Here is a 23,189-nt window from a genome sequence, read left to right on the forward strand (position 1 = left end):
TAGAGATAATTCCCATAGTTGTTTACACATATTTTTATTTTTAAATAGAATCGTGCATGTGTGTACTACCTGTGTGTCCGTGAGTTTATATATTTATTTAACCACGAATTCTTTGTTTTGATTCATCTGTTGGTTGAGTCCTGAGTCTGAGTATTTAAAGATAATACACTTCTTGAGTCCCATTTTTTTCCAAGAGCTCTGAAGACCCCTCTGCCATGTGTCCCAAATAATTATCTATATATGTTATATATGTAGATCTCTATACAGATCTTTCTATATATACATAGAGAAATTTCTCTATATAAATAATTTATCTATCGATACATACATTTATAAATAAATCTACTCAGGTATATAGAAAGATAACTATACAGAGAGAGATGAATCAAGGATGAATCAAAACAAAGAATTTAGAAATGGACAGGCTGTGGTTAAGTAAATATGTAAATACATACTAGTAGTACCCACATGCATATCATGTATATGTATACAGTTTTAAGAGTGCTTTACATAGATGTTTAACTTAGGATTTTTTACTTTATAATGGTGTGGAGGTGATGCATTCTGTAGAAATTATACTTTGAATTTCAATATTTTTCAGGGCTAGCAATATACATAATGAAACTCGGTGGTGCTGAGCCAAATATCTCATGTAATTTATTGAATACGGTATTGAAAGGGTTCTGAGCACATTTAAGGTAGGCTAGCCTAAGCTACGATGTTTGGTAGTTTAGGTGTATGCATTTTCAACTGAAGATATTTTCAGTTTACCATCCTAAGTCAAGGAGCATTTGTATATTAAGGATATTGTCCTTTTGTTTTTGATATACATTGCAAATATTTTAAATTCATTATTTGTCTTTGGTATTTGCTTCTGATGTGTTTAACCATGATACATTTTTTTTTCTTCTGTTGCATAATGCCTTAGAGCTGCCTTAAAAAACTGATTGGAAGCTTTATGTGCAAAGATAAGGCTTATTAATAGTCAAGGATTTTGATGTATCATTCTGTGAGACGTTTTGATTTAAGAGAAGAATCTACCAATTTCTTAGTAGAGATGGAGGCTATGGAGTGGGACCTTTTTCAGTTCGGAGATCTTTATTCTTCTGTTTTCTTCCCTGCCCGTTGCCGTGCCTGGTATTCTCAATTCCGAATATTCTTTGTTGTTGTTGTTGTTGTTGTTTTCCCCACAGTAAATCTCCATTCTCATGCTCTAGTGGGGGTATGGTATTTGCTTGGCTGTATGTAATGGATTGGGGACCTCAGGATCTGTTTTTTATTCAGTCTTTCAGTCAGTCTAGATTTTAGCCTCATGTATCACTACTGTGTTGGGAAGTCATGGAGCTCCAGATGCCTGAGTCCTTTGGGAATTATTTAGTGAGAATTGGCTTACTTGTGCAGACACTCAGGATCTGTGTTTGCTCCGTGCCATTGATGCTTTCATCTATTTTTTTTTCTCATTTGCTGCCGACTTCTCTCAAGTTCTTTAACTCATTTTTATTAAATATTATTTATTTTCATTTTAGTAGGTTTTGGAGGGGAGGAGAGAGAAACATGTGTTTAATTCACTGTATTTAACTAGAAATCCAGGTGGTTCTTTGTACGTACTGTTTTTCCCCTTAGGCTCTACTTTGTAGGCAGTTGGATGGCTCTCAAGTGAGGCTTTTTAGGTTCACAATATTGCACTTTTGTTTAAGTTTGTTTGCCAGTACCCAGATGATTCTGATGTTTCAAATCAGTTGCCTCTTGCCCTCGTTTATGCTAAGTTTAACTTCAGGGAAGCAAATTTTTTAAGTTTCAAGGCAAGAATTCTTTAGTTGATGCTTAAAATCTGGTTGCAGTTTTAGGATCTCTGCTTTCTCCCCATGGTTGATCAGTTTCACTGTATTCGATGTAGCCTGTGTTTGGCCATTATAGTTTTTTTGTAGTTTCATTTTTAGGGGTGTCTAATCTTTTGGCTTCCTTGGGCCACATTTTTTATAGTTTCATTTTTAGGGGTGTCTAATCTTTTGGCTTCTGTGGGCCACACATAAAATACACTAACAATAGCTGATCAGCTAAAAAAAAAAAAACTGCAAAAAATCTCATAATGTTTTAAGGAAGTTTATGAATTTGTGTTGGGCCACATTAGGCCATGCGTTGGACAAACTTGTTTTAATCGAATCCTCCTTCCTGTTTTTTTTCTTTCTCTTTTTGGTGGTTTTCAAGAAGTTGAAGTAAACATACCTTTATTCCTTTCTTTTAAAATGCATGTACTACAGTTTGAAAAACATTGTACAAAATCATATATTTCATTTAGGAAATTGAATACCTGGAGGATTAGCTGTGCCAAAATCTTTTTCCCAATCCTTATAAAGTTCGGCATGAGGTATAATTCTAGCCTCACTCATTTGGTTGCAGTGAGTTTCACGTCACAGTGAAGGGAGGACAGTTCCTGTGAGAACACATGTGTTGGAACTAGAGAGCTGCCAAAACGTCTCTTTCACCACCCATCTTATTAGTTGTCTCTCACAGTGCTTCTGTTCCTGTCTACACTCTAGCTCCATGTGGCCTTCTTTCTTGTGCTTGCCTATAGTTTCTGTTCTCTCGTAAGTTCAGCTTACACCTGAGCCGTCATGGACACCACTGTCTCTCTTTTACTTACTTTTGACCTTTCTGCTTAAGCTCTTTACTGCTGGCCAATATAGTCTTGCACTGTTTCTTAATCATATTTCCAAAAAAAAAAAAATTGATTGGCCTATGCCATCTTTTTGTTCCACTTCTGATTTGTGGCTAGCCAAACTATAAGTTGGCTATCTGGGTTCAGGTTTCCAAACAGCTTAGTGGTGTCAGGGGAGGGAGCAGTAGGACAGCAGGGGAACATGGTATATCTGAGGACTGTCTTAGCAGCAAGAAGGCAGGGATGGGACACTTCACCTTGGTAAGTGAGGGGGCAGAACAGAGCTGAATACATCAAATAGTCCCTATTTTATTTTGCTAGTTTATTTTTAATGGAGTACTTCAGGCAAATACTTAGTAGTGCAGATTGAATAATGTAGGAAACTAGCTAATTTTTAAGTGTCAAAAATTGACTGCAAAAACCTGTACCCCGATCTGATGCTAGTTTCTGTTTTCATTATGACTTCAGTGCCATGGTGTGGCAGAAAGACCATTAAAGTAGAAGTCAGGAGTCTTAGATTCTAGACCTGTTTTTGCTGTTCTGAAAGGCTTCACATTCTGCATCAGATAAAATTTTAAGGTTATTGAGGTAGAATAGTGTCTAAGGTACTGTTTAGCTATAAAACTTGTGACTCACAGTGTACTATACCAAGTTGGTAAAGGTAATTTCCACAAGAGTAGTCAGATTACAAAGCTTGTAATAACATGAAATCATGAGTACAGGCTAATGTAAAAAATTAAAAACGAGAATACCTGGACCAGTACATCAGAGAGAGATACAGGAGTTTGTAGTGGACTGCATCCCTCTCATTTGAACTTGTTTTGTTTGATGAGGAGATCATCTTCATAAACTGATACAAAAGTCAGATATTATAATCACAAAATTTTCCTGACTTGAGTTGCACATAAACAGTGTAATGCAGTAAGTGTAATATTGAAGTTTCAAACGCTTTTTGATTTTCCATGCTTTTTAAAAGCCATAGCTGGATATTCAGAATAGTTAAGTAACTTGAGTTTCTTTTGTTTTTTAGGATTTAAGTGCCCTGTATGCTCAAAATTTATACCCTCAGATGAAATGGATTTGCATCTTGTAATGTGTTTAACAAAGCCACGAATAACCTATAATGGTAAGTCCAATGCTTTAAAATAATATTTTAAGTTAGAATTAACTTACATTTTATGAATTTCATGTTTCAAGTTTAATTTAAAAGGAGGGAAGGACATTGTTTTCTCTCTGTTTTTACTAGTGCATTAATGCAGTGGTTCTCAAATTCTGTGATCTCAAGACTTCTTTACACTTCAAAAAATTACTGAGGACTTCAAAGAGTTTTTCTTGGGTTATGTCTATCCATATTTGTCATATAAATTAAAACAGAATTTATAATTTTTAATTTATTTTGTTAAACATAAATATAATTATGTTGACAACTTTTAAATGAAAAGTAAATTTTCTAAGACAAAATATTTAGTGACAAGAGTGGCATTTTCAGGATTTTTACAAACTCTTTAATATCAGGCTTCATGACAAGGAATTCTCACATCTGCTTCTTCATTCAGTTTATTGTGATATGGCACGTCTTGTGTCCTCTGGAAAACTCTGCTGCTATACTGGAGAGAATGGGAATGAAAAAGGCAGATATGGCCAGGCACAGTGGCTCACACCTGTAATCCCAGCACTTTGGGAGGCCGAGGTAGGCAGATCACCTGAGATCCCGAGTTTGAGACCAGCCTGGGCAACATGGTGAAACCCCATCTCTACTAAAAAAAAAAAAAAAAATTAGCTGGGTGTGGTGGTGCACACCTGAAATCCTAGCTACTCGGGAGGCTGAGGCAGGAGAATCGCTTGAACCCAGGAAGCGAAAGTTGTAGTGAGCCGAGATTGTGCCACTGCACTCCAGCCTTGGAGACAGAGTGAGACTCTGTCTCAAAACAAACAAACAAACAAAACAAAACAAAACAAAACAAAACAAAAACAGATACTGTCTTAGTGTTACCATGAAAATAGTTTTTACTTTGTTAATCTAAAAGGATTTCAAAGGCTCTTCCACTTCTCCTACTGTACAAGATTCTTTGGACCACAGTTTGAGAACTGCTGCATTGAAATAAAATCTTTTGGGTTAAGCCTAAGTAAAATGTAATGTTCATAATGGCCATTTTCAAAAGTAAGTAAACATGGTTGAAATTGCAACTTTTTTCTTTTTGTTTAAGAGTATAGAGTAAATGAAGGGAACATATATGAGGAGTAGGGAGAATAAAAGTTTATTCAATAGTAAATAGATGCCTAATGGGAGAAAAAGTCATTAAGAGAAACCCAAAACTCTACCTATGCAGTGCATATGTGTCTCTGTCTTTCCTCCCATACACAAATTTAGTCTGTGAGCTCTGGAGCCAACTGGTATTTTTGTTAGGTCTGGTGTTTTAGACTGTACCATTCTTTCCTGACCAAAATCTCTAGATATTCCAAAACCTAGGAAAGATTTTAAATGTAGCCTTGGCATACTTTGGAATAGACTTGGGGGGGAAAAATCAAGTAGTTCTGTCCTAACCAATGAATAGAATAAAATGAAGGAAAAATGAAAGTTGTTTTCAAAATTTTATAAAGAAACAGACTTCAAAAGCTTAAGAGAAATTTCATTTTTTTAAAATATAAATTTTGGCCTGAAATAAAATGTGTAGAAAGGGTACCAGTAAACACTATAGCCAATTGAAAGATTGGCTAAATTCAACATATATTTTGAGCATCAATTATGTGCGAGGTACTGTGTTAGGAATTAGAGATATAGCAGTGAATGAACAGAAATGGAGCTTACAGCCTACTAATAGTAATAGTCACTGATTTCTTTTTTTTTTTTTTTTTTTTTGAGACGGAGTCTCGCTCTGTCGCCCAGGCTGGAGTGCAGTGGCGCGATCTCCGCTCACTGCAGGCTCCGCCCCCCGGGGTTTTACGCCATTCTCCTGCCTCAGCCTCCCGAATAGCTGGGACTACAGGCGCCCGCCACCTCGCCCGGCTAATTTTTTGTATTTTTTTTAGTAGAGACGGGGTTTCACCGTGTTAGCCAAGATGGTCTCGATCTCCTGACCTCGTGATCCGCCCGCCTCGGCCTCCCAAAGTGCTGGGATTACAGGCGTGAGCCACCGCGCCCGGCCGTCACTGATGTCTTTGAGCTAAGAATTATTGGTTAAATAAAAAGTTTCTATGAAAAACTTAGTAGATATAGCAGCACTTATCTGAGCTTTCTCCTCAGATAACAAAAATGTTGGGAGGGATAGAATTTAACATTGAAATGAGCATATTACTTTTGGTAGTGTTTTGCAAGTTGATCTAAGAATCAGTGTCTCAATTCTTCCCTTTCCTTCACTTTTTCTAGTATGGTGGTGCTTCAGCCACCCTATTACAGGGTTGACAATAGAGCACTTTTTGCCATTCATTTGCTGATGAAATGTGAAAGTGGTTTTAAGCAGTTACTTGGCATAATAAATGTATTTGTTGATTATATCCTAACCTTTTTGCATTATGAAATTGAATTGGCTACTTTGCATTATCTACTTCAAGTTTAGTTATTTAAGAAATAGAAAGTGTTCTCATTCAAAATTTGAGACTAAAAGTATATGGGTTTGTTTTTCATACCTGCTCCACTATCTTATATTCTATAATTGTTTATGTTTAATATGAGTGCCTTTAAATATCCATAAATCTTAAAGCTTCTGGCTTTCAATTTGAAAATCACAAATATATTTGACCATATAATAATATATTTACACACAGTCTTAGTATTCTGTATGTTTACTTTTTGTGTAATATATCTATAATACAGTCTTCTTGTGTATTGTGATATTTAACAATTTTTTTAACTTTTAAGTTGAGGGGTACATGTGCAGGTTTGTTATATAGGTAAACTTGTGTCATGGGGGTTTGTTCTACAGATATTTTGTCACTCAGGTATTAAGCCTAGTACTCATTAGTTATTTTTTCTGATCCTCTCCTTCCTCCTACTCTCCACCCTCTGGTAGGCTCCAATGTGTATTGTTCCCCTCTTTGTGTCCATGTGCTCTCATCATTTAGCTCCCACTTACAAGTGAGAACATGCGGAATTTGCTTTTCTGTTCCTGTGTGAATTTGCTGAGGATAATGGCCTCCAGCTCCATCCATGTTTCCACAGAGGACATGATCTTCTTCTTTTTTATGGCTGTGTAGTATTCACATGGTATATATGGACCCACATTTTCTTTATCCAGTCTATCATTTGATGGGCATTTAGGTTGATTCCATGTCTTTGCTCTTGTGAACAGTGCTGCAGTGAACATATGCATGCATGTGTCTTATAACACAAGGATTTATATTCCTTTGGGTGTATACCCAGTAGTGGGATTGATGGGTCAAATGGTATTTCTGTTTTAGGTCTTTGAGGAATTGCCATACTGTCTTCCACAATGGTTGAACTAATTTACACTCCCACCAACAGTGTGTTAAGTGTTCCTTTTTCTCTGCAGCCTCTCCAACATGTATTTTTTTTTTTGACTTTTTAATAATATGCATTCTGACGCTTGAAATGGTATCTCCTTGTGGTTTTGATTTGCATTTCTCTAATGATCAGTGATATTGAGCTTTTTTTCATATGATTCTTGGCCACATTTATGTCTTCTTTTGAAAAGTGTTCATCTCCTTTGCACATTTTTTCATGGGGTTGTTTGCTTTTTTCTTGTAAATTTGTTTAAGTTCCTTATACATGCTGGATATTAAACCTTTGTCAGATGCTTCGTTTGCAAAAATTTTCTCCCATTCTGTAGGTTGTCTGTTCACTTTGTTGATAGTTTCCTTTGCTGTGCAGAAGCTCTTTAGTTTAATTAGATCCCATTTGTCAATTTTTGGTTTTTTTGCAATTGCTTTTGGTGCCTTTGTCATGAAATCTTTGCCTGTTCTTATGTCTATAATGGTATTGCATAAGTTGTCTTCCAGGGTTTTTATAGTTTTGGATTTTACATTTAAGTCTTTAATTCATCTGGACTTAATTTTTGTATATGGTTTAAGGAAGTTGGCGCGGGGTGGGGGTCCAGTTTCAATCTTCTGCATATGGCTAGCTAGTTATCCCAGCGCCATTTATTGAATAGGGAGTCCTTTCCCCATTGCTTGTTTTTGGTCAGGTTTGGATATTTGACAGTTCTTAATTTCCTGATTTAACTATGCCTAAGTCATTAAACTTTTCTGCTAGATCACTTGTTTGGTGTCTTAAGAAATAATATATAACCTTCTGCTTGGGGATACTATAACAATCAAATATTTGGAATTTTAAATATTTAACAGTATTTCAATCTAGAAATTAATAAATTTCATGCAATAAGTAAATAAACTTGTAGGCATTCTTAAAGTTGCTGACTGAAAGCTTTAAAAAATAAAAATATATATATTTTTGTTTTTAGAGTCAGGATCTTGCTGTGTTGCCCGGGCTGGAGCTCAGTGGCTATCTATAGGCACAGTCATGGCACACGACAGCCTCAAACTCCTGGGCACAAGTGATCCTCCTACCTCAGCCTCCTAAGTAGCTAGGACTACAGGTGCATGCCACCATGCCTGGCTTCTTTTATTTTTTATTTTGTAGAGATAAAAAATTCAAAGTATGTATTAATTGTATAAACATTCACAGCAAGAAGCAAATACAGCTTCTTAATAAAAACCGTGTATAGTTTTTGAGGTTTTAAAACTAGCTCTTGGACAGTGGCCAGTTATGAGTAAGTGAAGGAGAAAGGAGCTTTGCCTGGACTGATTTGGAGGGTTACAGAGAGGTGGCAGATTAATAATGTACTTTCCTATCATAGGCAAGGGGAATTCTAATGCCACCTTGTTTTAAAGTCAGACCCCCCCCCCCAAAATGTCTGTCACAGGTGATGAGTCCAAATGGAAATTGGCTCCTTTAATACCTAATAAGCAAACCATCTAGGATTATTATAAAGTAGAACAAGGTAAAGCCAGAGAATCTCTAAAACTGAATCTTTTTAGTCAACTGGATTCCTCACAATTTTATATTTGAATTCCTACATGTTGATTCCATAGAGAGATACATCAGATACATTGGGCCTCTAAATTGTGTTAGTGCTCAAACAAGAACATTTTTTTCAGCATACTGTTCATTTAACTTACACTTTTGCAGCCTTTTCCAAAGTAGCTAGATCTGAAATTTTGAAATTTATTTGTTAAGTGAATGTTAACTGTCTATAAACATTCATAGTTATAACACAAGAATAGTGGGGCTTGTTTTCTTCAGACTGGATATATTTATATAGATAAGCTCCTGAATTGGATGAGTTCCAGAAATTCAAATACAAGTTGATGATTTAGAGTTTCAGACTCTTTGTCACAGAGATGATATTTGAAATATTGGTTTTTCAGACTAGCTCACCAAAACCTTCTTATTTTTTTAAATGCACAATATATCTGAACACCCATGTCCTGGTACCTGAAGAAGAAATTGGCTGACTAGGTAGAAGCTCTCAGGGATTGGGCAGCTGGCTCGGCAGAGATCCCAATGGGACGCCCAAGGCTGTCAGGGCAGGGAAGGATTTTGAATGATGTGGGTGGTATTATCTATTGCAGATGGTATTTTGGCAGCTTGAAAAAATTAAGAATGCCACAGTGAGTATTCAACAACATAGATTACCTTCATGTGAAGGACTGCCTGTTTCATATACTTTTCCCTCTTTCATGTGCTTCATTGTTGAGTTTATGGACCTAATAATTCCTTGTATAGTCTATGAATCTAATACAAATTTTATGAGTATAGAGGCTCTCTTCATTTCCTTGCTCCTTATCTTCTAGGATATTTCAGACAAGCCAACAAATTAAATATTATTAGCAAATTCTTAGTTTTTTTAAAAAATTTTATTATGTGTACATAATAGTACATTTATAGGGGTCCATGTGATATTCAGATACAAATGTACAATGTGTAATGATCAAATCAGGATAATTGGGACATCCATCACTTCAAGCATTTATAATTTCTTTGTATTAGGTACATACCAGTTCTGCTTTTCTAGTTATTTTGAAATACACAATAAATTATTGTTAACTATAGTTGTCCTGTTGTGCTTCCAAACACTAGGTCTTATTCCTTTTATCCAAAGGTATTTTTGTACCCATTAATCAAACCCTCTTTATATCCCCCTTCCCCAGTACCCTTCCCAGCCTCTGGTAACCATCATTCTTCTGTCTCCATGAGATCAGTTTTGTTTTGTTTTGTTTTTTAAGCTCCCACATAATGAGTGAAAATATGCTATAGTTGTCTTTCTGTGCCTGGCTTATTTCACTTAACATAATGTCCTCCAGTTCCATCCATGTTGTTGAAAATGACAGATTTCATTCATTTGCATGGCTGAATAATATTCCATTGTTTATAGATACCACGTTTTCTGTATCCATTCATCTGTTGATGGATACTTAGGTTGAATCCATATCTTGGTTATCGTGAATAGTGCTGCAGTAAACATGGGAGTGCAGATATTTCTTCGATATACTGATTTCATTTCTTTTGGATATATATCCAGTAACAGGATTGCTGGATCATATGGTAGTTCTCTTTTTCGTTTTTTGAGGAACCTCTGTACTGTTCTCCATAATGGCTGTACTAATTTACATTCCCACCAACAGTGTACAAGGGTTCCCCTTTCTCCACAGCCTTGCCAGCATCTGTTATTGCCTGTCTTTTTGATAAAAGCTGTTTTAACAATAAGATCATATCTTATTGTAGCTTTGATGTAGCAAATTCTTAGTCTTGATTGTATTGGTCTTTAAACTGTACCTGATTATGGTATACTTTATATCATATGAAGTTCAGTTTTTACTTTAGACTTCTGTGATTCAAGGCAGTAAGATTTATTTATATTTAAGGAATCTTTGTTTTACTTGTGGTTGGTACTATGTTTGTGCATGTGTACTTAGAAGAGGTACAACTTGAAATAAAGTTGTCTTCTGGGAGTTAAATTATAAACTTGTGAATCAAAACGGAGCTATTCAGAATCATCAGAAAGAAGAACAACTCTATGGACAGAGCAAGATGTGACTATTACCCTGTTAAAGTAAACATGTTTGAAGAAAGATTGAGCCAGTTGGAAGGCAATTTGTTCTGTAATAAAAATGATGAAAAAAGCTGCCAATTTCTACACTGTCTGTGGGAGAATCTATTTTGTCAGGCTCACACAAATATTGCAGGTGATTGTATCAGGCTGTCAGCACCTTGATTCCAGTTTGCATATACAGCCTGCTAATCATCTGGGTTCCTGTCTAACATGTTTGCAGGAAAGAGCATATTTTTTCCCACTGTAGATATAATCTGGTCTTCCAGGGAGTTGAGGTACTATTATAAGTTATAAGCCTATCTTCTGCCTTATATACTACATTTTCTTGGTTTTAAGATTCTCCCCTCAAAACACATTTTAATCTTTCTGAATTCAGGATGCTTTCTGAAATTGGCATTTTTTTTTAACTGAAGTTAAAAAAAAAAAAAGAAAACTTGCCAGCTACTAAGCAGAATTTTAAATAAGAAAGTCTAAGTTATTGCTGCTTGAGCATGTGTGAACTTTGCCTTCTGTGGCAGGTTTCTGTTCTCTGATTTGACGTCTCTGTTCATTTATGTACATTGGTGGTTTCTGTGGTTGAGTTTTAACTTAAATGTGGATCCCTAATTGTAGTCTTAAGTAACTTGATACAGCTTACATTGTAAGGCAGAATTGAAGAGCTATTTTTTATGCTACAAACTGACTGTTCTCCATGGAGTGATGTTAAAGGCAATGGGAAATGTCAAATCTCTTTTACTGCCTTACAAAAATCTCAAAGTTGGTGATATCCCAGAATAGCCTGGCAGAAACAAATCCAAAACTGTTCGTAAACCCATACGGGATTCCTGTACTAACATACAGTCTCTATTAACGGTGAACTTGTGATGAAAAATGACAAATAAGGAGTGAGAGTAAGCAGATATGAGAATTATTACCCCTAAGAACTTTTAAAATTAACAGCTTTATTTTCAAATAGTTAAAATTATAAACAGATGAATAGGAAATATGGGACAAAATAAGACACTGTAAATAAAGAACAGAAAGTTTTGAAAAATATTCAGATTTAACTAGACATTAATCACTGAAATTAGAGTCTGACTGAATAGATAGGTTAAGTGGCAGATTAGATAGAGCTGCAAGGAGGATTAGTCAAGTATAAGGTAGTTCTGAGGAAATTACACAGAGTGTAACAGAGAGAGAAGCATGGAAAATATGAGAGAGTACCTGGCATGGAGCCTGGAATGAGAGCATACACCATACATATAAAAATCGCAGAAAAAGAGATGGAATTGTGGAGAGGCAGTATTTGAAGGGAAATGCTGGAGAACCTTATAGAATTGCTGAAAGCTAGAAATTCTCAGATTGAAAGAGCGCAGTGATCTTAACTGCCATAAATAAAAATAAATCCATATCTAGAGACACTATAAACCACAAATACCAAACAAAAAGAGAAAAATGTTATTGTAACCCAAAAAATAATATTTTACCGTGTTCCATTTGTGTTAACATTTCTAAAATGCTTCTTGTTTTATGGAGTAATTTGAAATTTAGCAGATGTTTACTTTATAAAGATAATGGATCAGAAATGGTCATATAAGAAATTTGACAGTAGTTAGTCTCATCCAGTTACCAAAATTGTAAGCCCATTTTATAAGGCACTAAATTCAGTTTTACTTCCCTTCTGTAAATACACATAGCTGCCCAAAAGTAGCACCAATTTGTGTTTAAATTGTTACAAAGTATAGCAGTACTTTGTACAAACTTTAAATTCAGCTTGTTGAGTCCAGATTCTAATTCTGTCACTTAATAGGAGTGTAATCTTAGTCTTGGTTTTCTCTCTCGTAAAAAAATGAGACTAGAAATAGTACCTGTCTTCACAGAGTTACTGTGAAAATCAAATGAGAAATCACGCATAGTTCTTCACAGAAGAACTTCACAGGTAATGAGTGCTGAAGTTAACAAGACCTGTTGCCATTACTAAGAAATATTACTCTTGACTTTGAGAGGTAAACATGCTGTAGATGCCCTGTTACCTTTTAAAAATAAATTTCGGTTGAGGAGGTGGGGTACATGTGCAGGTTTATTACATTGATCTATTGTGTAATGCTGGGATTTGGGCTTCTAGTAAACCCATTCTCCAAGTAGCAAACATAGTACCTAATAGGTAGTTTTTCAACCCTTGTCCCCCTCCCTCTCTTCCCACTTTTGGAGTTCCCTGTGTCTGTTGTTTCTATCTTTATGTCTGTGTGTACCCATTGTTTAGCTCACATTTATAAGTGAGAACATGGCTGTATTTGATTTTCTGTTTCTGCGTTAATTTACTTAGTATAATGGCCTCTAGCTGCATCCATATTGCTGCAAATGATATTGTTTCATTCTTTTTTTATGGCTGTGTAGTATTCCATGGTGTATATGTACCACTTTTTCTTTATCCAGTCCACCATTGATGGGCACCTAGGTTGATTCCATGACTTTGCTGTTGTGAATAGTGCTGCAGTAAACATACAAGTGCAGGTGTCTTTTTGGTTGAATGATTTCTTTTCCTTTGGGTAGATACCCAATAGTAGGATTGATTGCTGGGTTGAATGGTAGTACTGGTTTTAGTTTTTTGAGAGTTCTTCATACTGCTTTCCACAGGGGCTGAACTAATTTACATTCCCACCAACAGTGTGTAAGTGTTGCCTTTGCTCCATATCCTCACCAACCTCTGTTATATTTTGACTTTTTTTTTTTTTTGAGATGGAGTCTCACTCTGTTGCCCAGGCTGGAGTGCAGTGGCTTGATCTTGGCTCATTGCAACCTCTGCCTCCCAGGTTCAAGCAATTCTCCTGCCTCAGCCTCCTGAGTAGATGGGATTACAGGCGCCTGCCACCACACTCGGCTAATTTTTGTAGTTTTAGTAGAGATGGAGTTTTGCCATGTTGGCCAGGCTGGTCTCGAACTCCTGACCTCAGGTGATCCGCCCACCATGGCCTCCCAAAAGGCTGGGATTACAGGCATGAGCCACTGCGCCTGGCCATATTTTGACTTTTTTTTTTTTTTTTTTCTCCCTGAGACAGAGTTTCATTCTTGTTGCCCAGGCTGGAGTGCAGTGGCGCCATCTCACTTCACTGCAACCTCCGCATCCCAGGTTCAAGCAATTATCCTGCCCCAGCCTTCCAAGTAGCTGGGATTACAGGTGCCCACCACTACGCCTGGCTAATTTTTGTATTTTTAGTAGAGGCAGGGTTTCACCGTGTTGGCCAGGCTGGTCTTGAACTCCTGACCTTGTGATCCTTCCGCCTCAGGCTCCCAAAGTGTTGGGATTACAGGCATTAGCCATCGCACCCAGCCCATATTTTGACTTTTTAATAGTAGTCATTCTGACTTGCGTGAGGTGGTATCTCATTGTGGTTTTGATTTGGATTTATCTGATGATTAGTGGTGATAAACATTTTTTCATATGTTTGTTGGCTGCTTGTATGTCATCTTTTGAGAAGTATCTGTTCATGCCTTTGCCCACTTCTTAAGGGGGTTTTGCTTGTTGATTCAAGTTCCTTATAGATTCAGGATATTAGTCCTTTGTCGATGCACAGCTTGCAAATATTTTCTCCCATTCTGTAGGTGGTCTTTTTACTTTGTTGGAATTCCTTTTGCTGTGAAGAAGCTCTTCAGTTTAATTAAGTCCCAAATGTCAATTTTATTTTTGTTGCGTTTGCCTTTGACGTCTTACTATAAGTTTTTTTTGTCTAGGCCAGTGTCCAGAAGAGTTTTTCCTAGTTTTTTTCCTAGGATTTTTATAGTTTGAAGTCTGACATTGAAGTCTTTAGTTCATCTTGCATGAATTTTGATATATAATAAAAGGTAGGGGTTCAGTTTCATTCTTCTGCATATGGCTAGGCAGTTTTTCCAGCACCCTTTATTGAACAGGGTGTCCTTTCCCTGTTGTTTATTTTTGTTGACTTTGTGGAATATCAGTTGGTTATAGGTATGTGGCTTTATTTCAGAGGTCTCTATTCTTTTCCATTGGTCTTTGTGTCTATTTTTGTACCAGCACCATGATGTTTTGGTTACTATAGCCTTGTAGTATAGTTTGAAGTCAGGTAATGTGATGCCTCTGGCATTGTTCTCTTTGCTTAGGTTTGCTTTGGCTATTTCTTTTGGTTCCATATGAATTTGAGAATGGATTTTTTGGATTCTGTGAAAAATGACATTAGTACTTTGATAGAATTGCATTGAATGTATAGATTGCTTTGGGAGAGGACTCTATTATCTAACATGCTAACAAATCTAAAATTTTTCTTTCGATATTTTATTTAAAAATCTGGTAGTTATTTAATTCCAAGTTAGAAGTCTATAAGTCTTGCATGACAGTATGAATCCTATAATATGTAAGGGTGTAGGGAGTGGGAGGTTAATTAGAAAACTACTGCTATCATATGTGACAACTTAAAGCTACAGTTTAATGGAAAGATATATAATATTTCTACTTTTTATAAGCAATGTGGTGGCCTACACAGCTGACATATAAAGTTTAGATTTGATGACAGACAGATTGCTTACTAGGATTGTAGCAGAAATTAATCTTTGTAGAAGCATAGAACCTTTTATAGTCTGTATAGAAATAGAAATGCTATAAAAGTACATGGATAAATGTATTTATGTTGAGGTACTTTTTTTTTCTTTATGGGTTATTTTAAAAGAAATGCATAGAAGATAAATTAAAATAAAAATAATTAGTTTGATGAGAAGGAAGGAAGTCCTGATGAATCTAGAAAGCCTGAAGTAGGATTGAGGTTCTATTTCTGATTTCATTAATAACGTTTGAGGACTATGACATCTGTTTTCTTTGTTTACTGATTCTTAATTTACCTCATCATTTCATAAATCTTTATATTAGCCCTGCCTTTTGGGAGGGTTCTCGTTTTCCTTCTGTCACTTTCATAAGGTTGACTTTTGTATCATTCTAACATTCCAAGAACGCTTTCTTGAGTTTAAAAGGAAAGAAGAGAGAAAACAGTACAAGAGACCAAGTGAAACAGCATAGCTGTCCTCAAACTTTAAAAGCTTTTATTCTCCTGGTCATAGTTTTTATTTTCGTTAAGATGTGGTATTGGTGAAATCTGATTTTAAAGGAATAAAATACTTTCTCAAATTTATCTCATTTTTGTGTTTCCTTTATTAAGGAGCATAGCTATGACTCAGCCCACATCTGTCCGCAGTTTTACCCTTTTACAAAATTATTATATACATATATATATACGTATTTATATGTATACATACAGTAAAAATAAATTAGTTCTTCATTCTTGAAAGGATGAAGAAGATTTGAGAGAAAGGGAGGCCACGTTTAGAGATAACTAGGCAGGGTGTGGTTGGGGGCAAGAGAGAATGAATGCTAAAGGAAAATTGAAGGCAGAAAGATAAATTATAGCTGTGTGATGAAATTCTTTTATAAACTATTTGGAACTTGGAATATTTATCTTATATTAGTATGCAAAAGTATTTGTAAGGAAAAGAATTTGTTTAAAGACTAGTTCAAAGATTGGTTCATTACTTTCCATGTTCAGGGTGTAGGTGATGTGTTGGAAGGGGGGAAAGAGGCAAATGTCAGAGGCATCATAAAGAGTGAGCTGTGTTTAGTGAGTGCTGGAAACGACTTGAAGGTTAGCAGTGGAGTGACTCAATTCAGGGGTAAAGAGATTTTGAGAGTACCTAGCTGCTGTAAACCATATGCCAGAGGTGTTGATCTTGGCAAATGTGAAAATTATAAAATATGATTATGATTTTTCTAAAGAAAGGAGTAAAGATATTACAAAGGATGCTTGAATATTTTGTTGAGTTCAGGAAACATTTTAGAGAAGATTGGTAAAGAAATGGCTTGTGAATATTTTTCCAATGACTACATATTACTTGTATAAAACTTTTAAAAGTGCTCCCCCTCCCACCTTAAGTAAACATTGCCCTGATTATCCATAGCACTGCCTTGGATTTGCCTCAGAAGTGGCCATAAGTATCTTCTCAGCCACTGAGTAGTTTGGTATCTTCTCAGCCACTGAGTAGTTTGGTTTCAGGGAGGGCAATATTAACACAGTGGCTCTGTCTTGGGGGGAACTATATTTAATTCTTAATATTTTAAGTGTTTTAAGGTAACATGAAAATAATAAAGGAAAATAATGAAAGTATTAATAATGAAAGTATTTTAGGCATAGAGATGTTTTTCTTATAGCTTTAGTTATCTGAGATTTTAATTTTTTTGTTAATTTCTAGGTAGTTTCTCATTTAATTTTTAACTTTTTCTTTGATTCAGAGATTATGTAGAAAAGATACATTATAATTGCAGAGAAAATTTAGGGGAGCAGGAAAATGTGTAGTGGGAAGTCATTTTGATCTCGATATTAGAGAAAGCTGTCCATACTTCTCTATATTTTTAAAATGTTTTGATGTTTTCTATGTGGCCAAGTACATCATTGAGTTCTGGAAATTGTGAATATAAGAGAAGCATATATATTTTCTTCTGTAGAGTGTAAAATCTGCATTTTTCTGACACATGCATGGACATGTATGTGTGTATATATATATGTATTAGAAAACATGCGTGTATGTGGGTGTAATTCCCATAAATTGAATTTGGTTGTATTATTGAAATATTTTGTATCCTTTATTCTGTTTGATCTACATAGTCTGACAAATTTAAAAAGTTTATTAAAGCATCCCTACTGTGGCTGTGGTTTTATCAATTTTTTCTCATTTTTAAAGTCTCTTACTTGTTGTGGTAATATTTGCCTTGCAGCAATGTTTTCTGGTTTTATGTATTTCATAACTATGTTGTTTGCACAGATATTTATGACTTATATTCTTTTTGGATTGAATCTTTTTATGTTATAAAGTATTCATCTCTATCCCATGTAAGGCTGTTAGCCTTATATTCACTTTATCTAATTTTTTTTTCTTATGCTTGTTAGTAACTGTGAAGGGTCTGAGATTATAGCCTACTTGCCAGCCAGCAAGTTAGCCTGGCTACATTTTTTTGGATTCCTACAGAATATATGAGACTCCTTAATCAAAATCACGGAACTTTATTACTCATAGCAATAGCCAGAATATTAGCATTTTTTTGTATCAGTTCCTTAAGCCCCAAGAGGGCCAGGTGACATCTCCATACTCAGTGAGTTGCATTGTGGAAGAGGGAACCCCTGAGATTTGGGAAGCTAGATCTTTTATCTTGGGAAGTAGGCATGTCTGTTTTCTCTGGAGTTGACATTGTCTCTATTTTCCAGGGCTATTCGCTCGTACAAACATGTTTGAAAATATAGTCTAAAACCTGCAGAAACATGAGACACCCATGGAGAATTGTCTTCCCCAATTTTTTTATTTGCATTTGCTTGCTATCTTTGCTTCTTTATTATAAATAAATTAATAAAATAATTAATTTTCTCTATTTTAAATTAATTTAAATTTTATTTTTGAACAGGTAATATGTTTGCCTGGTTCCTATGCAAAGAGATACAAAGTATGCCCAGTGAAAACTCTCCCTCTCACCTGAATCACCTTAACAGAGAGGTAGCCAGTACTACCAGTTTCTTGTGATCTTCCAGAGATATTTAATGTATATGCAAAGATACATATATTCTTCCCACAGTACACTTTACACTGTGATACCCTGCTGTACACAATTCTGAACATTTGTAATATGTGCTAGCGGTTATTCCAGACGACCTTCATCATTCTTTACAATTGCCTTATATTTCATAGGTGGATAAACTGCAATATATTAACCAGTCTTGTGTCCATAGATGGATATTTAAACTGTTCCTGGTATTTTGTGTGTGTATGAGTATGTCTGTGGGTTGTAATCCTTGAAGCCTTCCTTATTAATCAGGGATTATGTACATTTCTATTTTTGGTAATTATTTGCCAGATTCCTGTCCAAAGATGCTGTGCCCATTTTTTTTTTTTAATTTACTTTAAGTTCTGGGATACATGTGCAGAACACACAGGTTTGTTACATAGGTATACATGTGCCATGATGGTTTCCTGCACCCATCAACCCTTCATCTATAGTAGGTGTATCTCCTAATGCTGTCCCTCCCCTAGCCCCCCCACCCCCCGACAGGCCCCGGTGTGTGATATTCCCCTCCCTGTGTCCATGTGTTCTCATTGTTCAGCTCCCACTTATGAGTGAGAACATGTGGTGTTTGGTTTTCTGTTCCTGTGTTAGTTTGCTGAGAATGATGGTTTCCAGCTTCATCCATGTCCCTGCAAAGGACATGAAGTCATCCTTTTTTATGGCTCCATAGTATTCCATGGGTGTATATGTGCCACATTTTCTTTATCCAGTCTTTCATTGATGGCATTTGGGTTGGTTCCAAGTCTTTGCTATTGTGAACAGTGCTGCAATAAACATACCTGTGAATGTGTCTTTATAGTAGAATGATTTATACTCCTTTGGGTATATACCAAGTAATGGGATTGCTGTGTCAAATGGTATTTCTGGTTCTAGATCCTTGAGGAATCGCCACACTGTCTTCCACAGTGGTTGAACTAATTTACACTCCCACCAACAGTGTAAAAGTGTTCCCATTTCTCCACATCCTCTCCAGTATTGTTTCTTGACATTTTAATGATCGCCATTCTAACTGACGTGAGATGGTATTTCACTGTGGTTTTGATTTGCATTTCTCTTATGACCAGTGATGATGAGCTTTCTTTCATATGTTTCTTGGCCACATAAATGTCTTTTTTTGAGAAGTGTCTGTTCATATCCTTTGCCCTCTTTTTGATGGGGTTGCTTGTTTTTTTCTTGTAAATTTAAGTTGTTTATAGATCTGGATATTGGCCCTTTGTCAGATGGATAGACTGCAAAAATTTTCTCCCATTCTGTAGGTTGCCTGTTCACTCTGATGATAGTTTCTTTTGCTGTGCAGAAGCTCTTTAGTTTAATTAGGTCCCATTTGTCAATTTTGGCTTTTGTTGCCATTGCTTTTGGTGTTTTAGTCATGAAGTCTTTGCCCATGCCGATGTTCTGAATGGTATTGCCTAGATTTTCTTCTAGGGTTTTTATGGTTTTAGGTCTTATGTTTAAGTCTTTAATCCATCTTGAGTTAATTTTTATATAAGGTGTAAGGAAGGGGTCCAGTTTCACTTTTCTGCATGTGGCTAGCCAGTTTTCCCAGCATCATTAAATGGGGAATCCTTTCCCCATTGCTTGTTTTTGTCAGGTTTGTCAAAGATCAGATGGTTGTAGATGTGTGGTGTTATTTCTGAGGCCTTTGTTCTGTTCCATTGCTCTATATATCTGTTTTGGTACCAGTACTATGCTGCTTTGGTTACTGTAGCCTCATAGTACAGTTTGAAGTCAGGTAGTGTGATGCCTCCAGCTTTGTTGTTTTTGCTTACGATTGTCTTGGCTCTATGGGTTCTTTTTTGGTTCCCTATGAAATTTAAAATAGTTTTGTCTAATTCTGTGAAGAAAGTCATTGGTAGCTTAATGGGGATAACATTGACTCTATAAATTACTTTGGGTAGTATGACCATTTTCACAATATTGATTCTTCCTACCATTGAGCATGGAATGTTTTTCCATTTGTTTGTGTCCTCTCTTATGTCCTTGAGCAGTGTTTGTAGTTCTTGAAGAGGTCCTTCACATCTCTTGTAAGTTGTATTCCTAGGTATTTTATTCTCTTTGTAGCAATTCTGAATGGGAGTTAACTCATGATTTGGCTGTTATTGGTGTATAGGAAAGCTTGTGATTTTTGCACATTGATTTTGTATCCTGAGACTTTGCTGAAGTTGCTTATCAGCTTAAGGAGATTTTGGGCTGAGACGATGGGGTTTCTAAATATACAATCATGTCATCTGCAAGCAGAGACAATTTGACTTCCTCTCTCCCTGTTTGAATACCCTTTATTTCTTTCTCTTGCCTGATTGCCTTGGCCAGAACTTCCAATACTATGTTGAATAGGAGTGGTGAGAGAGGGCATCCTTGTCTTGTGCCGGTTTTCAAAGGGAATGCTTCCAGCTTTTGCCACTTCATTATGATATTGGCTGTGGGTTTGTCATAAATAGTTATTATTTTGAGATACATTTCATCAATACCTAGTTTATTGAGAGTTTTTAGCATGAAGGGGTGTTGAATTTTATCAAAGGCCTTTCTGCATCTGTTGAGATAATCATGTGGTTTTTGTCATTGGTTCTGTTGATGTGTACATTTATTGATTTGTGTATGTTGAACCAGCCTTGCATCCCAGGGATGAAGCCAACTTGATGGTAGTGGATAAGCTTTTTGATGTGCTGCTGGATTCAGTTTTCCAGTATTTTATTGAGGATTTTCGCATCAATGTTCATCAGGGATATTGGCCTGAAATTTTCTTTTTTTTGTTGTGTCTCTGCCAGATTTTGGTATCAGGATGATGCTGGCCTCATAAATTGAGTTAGGGAGGAGTCTCTCTTTTTCTATTGTTTGGAATAGTTTCAGAAGGAATGGTACCAGCTCCTCTTTGTACCTCTGGTAGAGTTTGGCTGTAAATCCGTCTGGTCCTGGGCTTTTTTTGGTTGATAGGCTATTAATTACTGCCTCAATTTCAGAACTTATTATGGTCTATTCAGGGATTCTGCTTCTTCCTGGTTTAGTTTTGGGAAGGTATCTGTGTCCAGGAATTTATCCATTTCTTCTAGATTTTCTAGTTTATTTGCATAGAAGTTTTTATAGTATTCTCTGATGGTAGTCTGTATTTCTGTGGGATCAGTGGTGATATCCCCTTTGTCATTTTTTATTGTGTCAATTTGATTATTCTCTCTTTTCTTCTTTGTCTGGCTAGGGGTCTACCTATTTTGTTAATCTTTTCAAAATAACAGCTCTTGGATTCATTGATTTTTTTTGGAAGCGTTTTTTGTGTCTCTTATCTCCTTCAGTTCTGCTCTGAGTTTATTTATTGTCTTCTGCTAGCTTTTGAATTTGTTTGCTCTTGTTTCTCTAGTTCTTTTAATTTTGATGTTAGGGTGTCGATTTTAGATCTTTCCCGCTTTCTCCTGTGGGCATTTTAGTGCTATAAATTTCCCTCTAAACACTGCTTTGGCTGGGTCCCAGAGATTCCGGTACGTTGTGTCTTTGTTCTCATTTGTTTCAAAGAACTTATTTATTTCTGCCTTAATTTTGTTATTTACCCAGTAGTCATTGAGGAGCAGGTTGTTCAGTTTCCATGTAGTTGTGCTTAATCCTGAGTTCTAATTTGATTGCACTGTGGTCTGAGAAACTGTTTGTTATGATTTCCATTCTTTTGCATTTGCTGAGGAGTGTTTTACTTCCAATTACGTGGTCAATTTTAGAATAGATGTGATGTGGTGCTAAGAAGAATGTATATTCTGTTGATTTGGGGTGGAGAATTCTGTGGATGTCTCTTACGTCAGCTTGGTCCAGAGCTGAGTTCAAGTCCTGAATATCCTTGTTAATTTTCTGTCTCGTTGATCTGTGTAATACTGACAGTGGGGTGTTAAAATCTCCCACTATTATTGTGTGGGAGTCTAAGTCTCTGTAGGTCTCTAAGAACTTACTTTATGAATCTGGGTGCTCCTGTATTGGGTGCATATATATTTAGGATAGTTAGCTCTTCTTGTTGCATCGATCCGCTTACCATTATGTAATGCGCTTCTTTGTCTTTTTTGATCTTTGTTGGTTTAAAGTCTGTTTTATCAGAGACAAGGATTTCAACCCCTGCTTTTTTTTTTTGCTTTCCATTTGCTTGGTAAATATTCCTCCATTTCTTTATTTTGAGCCTATATGTGTCTTTGCATGTGAGATAGATCTCCTGAATACAGTACACTGATGGGTCTTGACTCTTTATCCAATTTGCCAGTCTGTGTCTTTTAATTGGGGCATTTAGCCCATTTACATTTAAAATTAATATTGTTATGCGTGAGTTTGATCCTATCATTATGATGCTAGCTGGTTATTTTCCCTGTTAGTTGATGCAATTTCTTCATAGTGTTGATGGTGATTACAGTTTGTTATGTTTTTGTAGTGGCTGGTACTGGTTTTTCCTTTCCATATTTAGTGCCTCCTTCAGGAGCTCTTGTAAGACAGGCGTGGTGATGACAGAATCTCTCAGCATTTGCTTGTCTGTAAAGGATATTATTTCTCCTTCATTTGTGAAGCGTAGCTTGACTGGATATGAAATTCTGGGTTGAAATTCTTTAAGAATGTTGAATATTGGCCCCCACTGTCTTCTGGCTTGTAGGGTTTCTGCAGAGAGATCCATTGTTAGTCTATAATTTTTCTGTTTTCTAATTCATTAATTTAGACTTTTGTTTATATTATTTATTGTGCTTTCCTTAGGTATGCGTTTTCTGAGTTTATTGTGTTGGGGGTATTAATTTTTCTTTCTTGTTTTTCAGCATAAGTATAGAAGTCTATGAATTTTTCTCTGAAGATGTTTTAGCTCTGTTTCAAAGGTTCCGATAAGTAGTGTTTTTTTTTAGATGAGGTACTTTGTATTTTGGGGGTG

At 36.0% G+C, this 23,189-nt stretch overlaps 1 protein-coding gene across 2 annotated transcripts in view; it reads left to right on the top strand.

Moving 5' to 3' along the window:
- Window positions 1–23,189, top strand: part of ZNRF2 (zinc and ring finger 2) — an 82,712-nt gene that overhangs the window by 35,333 nt on the left and 24,190 nt on the right. For both annotated transcript variants that reach the window (XR_010158405.1, XM_003318233.5), the window contains exon 2: window positions 3,690–3,785. Coding sequence is in view for 1 of the 2 variants with exons in the window: in XM_003318233.5 (XP_003318281.1) it covers window positions 3,690–3,785 (96 nt within the window). In the remaining variant the exon portion in view is untranslated. The remainder of the gene's footprint in view (window positions 1–3,689; window positions 3,786–23,189) is intronic.

Source organism: Pan troglodytes, chromosome 6 (assembly GCF_028858775.2).
Source record: "Pan troglodytes isolate AG18354 chromosome 6, NHGRI_mPanTro3-v2.0_pri, whole genome shotgun sequence".
NCBI lineage: Eukaryota > Metazoa > Chordata > Mammalia > Primates > Hominidae > Pan > Pan troglodytes.